Below are 4,948 nucleotides of genomic sequence, written 5' to 3'. Positions count from 1 at the left end.
ATGGTCCCACCAGGCAGCAGGAAGAGCTGCTGGGGGTGTCCCCTGTGGGTGGGTTGTTGGATCACCCACTTGAGTGGTGACAAGATGTTGGTGCCACCCACGTCAGCCCAGAGCCTCTTGATGCTCTGGCAGGTGATGGCCAAGCTCTCCTGCCCAGAGGAGGAGCAGGATGGTCAGGCTGCACACACCAGGACCCTCCCAGCCCCCAGGGAACGTGGCTGCACCTTCACCCACCTCACAGTAAGTCTGGCTGGAAGGAAAGAGGGTCTTGAAGGTGGATCCAAACCCAACGATGTTGAAGAGACACGCTGGCATCAGGCTCTTCAGAATGACCAACAGAGCATCCTGGGGGTGGAAAGCAAGGAGAGACACATCAGCCAGGCCAGGCCCCTCACCAGTTACCCCAGTAAAAGCTCTTCCCAGCCCCATCTCTACCATCACACCTTCTCCCACCTGCATTTTGCTGCCTGCATTTGACAATCAAACCTCTTCTTTCACCCCATCCCCCTCCTTCCAAAAACCCTGCACGACATTTGGGTCCCAGAGCAGGGAGGAAAAAATGGGGAACCTTCCAAAAAAAAAACAACAACAAAACCCTGAACAAATCTTTCTGTTTGTTTGAAAGTGATTCCATTTGGTGCTTGCACTGGGGAGCTGCAGCCTGGAGCTGGTGGGTGAGAAGCAGAGTGTGAAATGGAGGAGTGTGACACGCAACACATTTCAATGTCCAAACCTGCAGAAAATAAACAAACAGCTTCGAGTTACACAGAAGGAGAAGCCTCCCCCATCCCCAGTTCTCTTGTCTTCGTAGCTGGCACCAATTAAAATAACTGGGAGAGACAGTTTTCAGCTATTTTCTTCCCCAGAGGGGGTTATCTAACTTGTCTATTCCTGGGCTTTACATAAGGGCAGAGCAATTGAAATCGGCTCAGACGCAGAATCAGAGATTCATGGGATGGTTTGGGTTGGAAGGGACCTTAAAGATCATTCAGATCCAACCCCCTGCATGGGCAGGGACACCTCCCACCAGCCCAGGCTGCTCCAAGCCCCATCCAACCTGCCCTTCAACACTGCCAGGGATGGGGCAGCCACAGCTTCCCTGGGCAACCTGGCCCAGGCTCTCACCACCCTCACACCAAAGAATTCCCTCCTCATGTCCAACCTCAATCTCCCTCTTTCGGTTTCAATCCATCCCCCTCATCCCATCCCTCCCTGCCCTTGTCCCAAGCCCCTCCCCAGCTTTCCTGGAGCCCCTTCAGGCACTGGAAGCTGCTCTAAGGTCTCCCTGGAGCCTTCTCTTCTCCAGGCTCAACACCCCAACTCTCCCAGCCTGTCCCAGAGCTGCTCCAGCCCTCCCAGCATCTCCGTGGTCTTGTGGACAACTCCAGGATGGAGCTTGTGTTAACAGCAACTGGGCTACCTAAGGGGCATGGGCTCCTTGCCAGGGCAGCAGGAGCAATGAGGGTGACAGGAAAGGGAGGCCAAGTGCCCAGGAGTGACTTGGTTCTTTCTCAGGAATTCATTTGGTGCTTTCTCAGGAGGGACTTGGTCCTTTCTGTGTACCTGCTGATCCAGGCATCCTGCTGCCAGCCTGCCTAGGGCAGCAGAAACCCTGGAGCCAGCCCTGAGAGAGGAGCTGCCAAGGTCAAGGCTGCAGGAGCTGCCTCCCTGCTGTGTCACACTCAGTGGCAAAGAATCAAGTCAATGCAGAGAACTGGCCTGGGATCAATGGGGTCCAGGAGCTCAGCCTGGTTCCCCACCCCTGCCAGACCCAGCAACAAGAGCAGAAAACAGCTCTGCAGCTCAGCAGGGTGGTGTAGGAGCCCAGGGCTGCCCTTTGTCAGGCTCCAGGGGCTGCAAACCAAGCTGTCAGCTCCAACCTACGGGAGGATATTTATACCCCTGCTTCCCAGATGGCTCCTGGGATGGTGGCTCTTCCAGATCTCAGAGCTGACATCCCATCTCTGAGCTGACTGCAAGGGGAGGGGAAAAAAGGACAGATTTCCAAATATTTCTGTTCAAGCCATTCCCCAAGTGGGCAGCCCATGCCCTGCTTGCTGCTCCAGCCAGCAGCCAGATTTCTTGCTTCTCATGGTAACTATTGATCTGGATCTTCCTGCACTCAATATCTATCCAAGCAGCTCCATAAGGGGAGACCTTTGCTTCCAGAGAAGACAATTCCCAGTTATGAGCCTTGTTTTGCCAGCAAATGTTGTCACCCTCCCAGGCCTGGTTCTTCTCTCACATCTCTCCACTGAAATCTTCAATCTCATAGAATGGTTTGGGTTGGAAGGGACCTTCAAGGTCATCCAGGTATCTCCTTCTCAAGTTGTTTTCCAGAAGGAGGAGAGACTTTTCCCTGTTTTTCCAGGGAATCCCAGTTCAGGAGCTGTCCCTGCAGGAAGGGTCCCCAGCCCCAAGGGACATCCCAGCCCCTTTGGAGGCTGCAGAGCTGCCCAACCCAGCAAAGCACCAATCTGGCCTGGGACAGGGAGGATTCCTGGTTCCCAGGCTCCAAAATGTGCTGAGGGAATGGGAATTCTCCAGGAATCAGAGAGATCCCAGCCATTTGGTGGATGCAGGGGCAGGGGACAGCCTCCCTACCCATGGGGACCCATTGCAGCCCTTCTCAGGCTCCCTGCATCCCAGTCCCTGCTGCTGGAGGTGACCATGCTCCTCATCCCAGCTCCTGCTGCTGCAGGTGACTGTCCTTCAGCAGTTTCCATGGAAACTGGAGAGAACTGGATGAGGAGCTGGGCTGGGAGATGCTCCCAGCTGCTCACCCTGGGTGCTGAGTCCTGCAGAAGGGGGTGCAGCCCTTTCCAGGGGAGCATTTGGGTCCAACTTGTGGTAGGACAAGGTGTGAGCAGGACACCTGGGGACACACCTGCTCAGTGAATCTCTCCAGCACCCAAATGCTCCCCCCAGGTGGAGCCCAGCTCTGCAATTCCCTGTGTCCTCAGGGAAGATGCACAGGGCAGGACACATCTAGAACCTCCTCCCAGGAGGCAGAGCTGCCTCCAAAGCACATGAAGCAGGAAAAATGATCATTAGTTACTGGAGTGATTTCCCCTTTGATGGACAGAGAGGTCCCCAGGCACAGGGGGACATGAGAGCAGGAACCTCTCCAGATCCTTCAGGCTCAAAGCCAAGCCTGGCTCTCCTGGGGCAACCTGCATCTGGGAGAGGGTCATACCTGACCAGGGAACCTCAGTCCCACCAAATACCATGAGAAAGCCTTTCCAGAACCCTGTTTCCTTTATCCAGAGGTCTCAGCACACCTCTCAGAATCCTCCTGTTTGTGTTTGGAAAAGGGATGCACCGTGTTCAAGAGGTTTTTTGGGTGCACACAGGTGCCCATCAGCAAAATGTCTCCTAATTCATGGTCAGCACATTGTCCTCCAAGATCCCCAGAGGTTTCCCACCAGGCAGCAACTTCCCCAAGCCCTCCTGGAGACAGGGAGGGCTGGAGAAGGGAGGCAGGAGACAAACAAGGCAGCAAAGAGGGGGAAAGAAAAGACCTTTGCACTTGATGTGCTGATGGGAAGAAGAGGAACAGAACGAGGGAGGAGTCAGCTTCTCTGCAGGTCCCTAACAAGCCCCATGGTTGAGATGACAAGACCTACAGCACAAAATTACCCCCCATCCCCTCCTAATGAGCACTCATCAGCACTCAGCAACCCCCACTGCTCTCTGATACCCATCCCTGGTTGGCAGGAGGCTCGTGTGGTACCTTGACCCGGGTGATGTTCACACCACTCATGCTCCTGCTGAGATCCACCAGGAAGATGAACTCCCCTTGGGCTTTCTGGAGGTCTGGCTGGATGGTCCTCAAGTCAGGGCAGAAGTTGAGCATGACAACAGGGTGGTGGGGGATGTCCTTGCTCAGCCTCTTCCTGATGATTTCTGTCTGCAGAGACACGGGGGGAGCTCGAGGGGCTGATGGTTCTGCCCTTTTTCACTTGGAGGGGAATCAGAGCAGGAATCAGAGCAGGGCTGGGAGCCCAAAGCTCATAGAATCATGGAATGGTTTGGGTTGGAAGGGACCTTAAAGACCATCCAGTCCCACCCCCTGCATGGGCAGGGACACCTCCCACCAGCCCAGGCTGCTCCAAGCCCCATCCAACCTGCCCTTCAACACTGCCAGGGATGGGGCAGCCACAGCTTCCCTGGGCAACCTGGGCCAGGCTCTCACCACCCTCACACCAAGGAATTCCCTCCTCATGTCCAACCTCAATCTCCCTCTTCCAGTTTTAATCCATTCCCCCTCATCCCATCCCTCCCTGCCCTTGTCCCAAGTCCCTCCCCAGCTTTCCTGGAGCCCCTTCAGGCACTGGAAGCTGCTCTAAGGTCTCCCTGGAGCCTTCTCTTCTCCAGGCTGAACACCCCAACTCTCCCAGCCTGGCTCCAGAGCTGCTCCAGCCCTCCCAGCATCTCTGTGGCCTCCCCTGGACTTTCCCCAGGAGCTCCTTGTCCTTCATGTGTTGGGGACCCCAGAACTGGACACAGCTCCCCAGGTGGGTGCCACATGACATCATTTTGGTCACCATCTTTCCCAGCGTGGATGTTTATCACAGCATCCTTGCTGCCTCTGTCCAAGGACCAAATCGTGGCCCTGGACCTACCAGCAGAACCCCTTGGGGACCCATAAAACCCCCAGAGGATCAAGATGAGCCCACAACATGGAATTCCCACTTCCTTCAGAGGGAATGCCCCAGGCAACCCTGCAACAAACAGCCTGGGAGCTGCTGCTGCAGATCAGCCAGGAAACCAACATCTCACCCACCCCTTCTCCTCTCCCTTCCCCTATTATCCAATGACACTAAATTCACCAGATCTTCTCCACCAGGAGTTGATTCCAGGCTACATTTGCCCCCTCCACCCTGTGAGCATCCCAGGCTTTTGCATAACAAACAGAGGGATGAGAATGAATTCCCATTTCCTGCTG

The 4,948-nt window shown here is 55.3% G+C and overlaps 1 protein-coding gene across 1 annotated transcript in view; it reads right to left on the bottom strand.

Annotated features, from left to right (window-relative positions):
- VWA5B1 (von Willebrand factor A domain containing 5B1) overlaps positions 1-4,948 on the bottom strand; it is a 22,780-nt gene that overhangs the window by 13,776 nt on the left and 4,056 nt on the right. The window contains 3 exon segments of the mRNA XM_010005217.1: positions 19-149; positions 235-345; positions 3,734-3,910. Of these exon segments, the coding sequence (XP_010003519.1) occupies positions 19-149; positions 235-345; positions 3,734-3,910 (419 nt within the window).

The sequence above is a fragment of the Chaetura pelagica genome, unplaced genomic scaffold (assembly GCF_000747805.2).
Source record: "Chaetura pelagica isolate M959 unplaced genomic scaffold, ChaPel_1.0 scaffold159, whole genome shotgun sequence".
Lineage (NCBI taxonomy): Eukaryota > Metazoa > Chordata > Aves > Apodiformes > Apodidae > Chaetura > Chaetura pelagica.
Note: the sequence above shows the minus strand (reverse complement) of the source record. Positions and strands in the feature narration are given on the sequence as shown.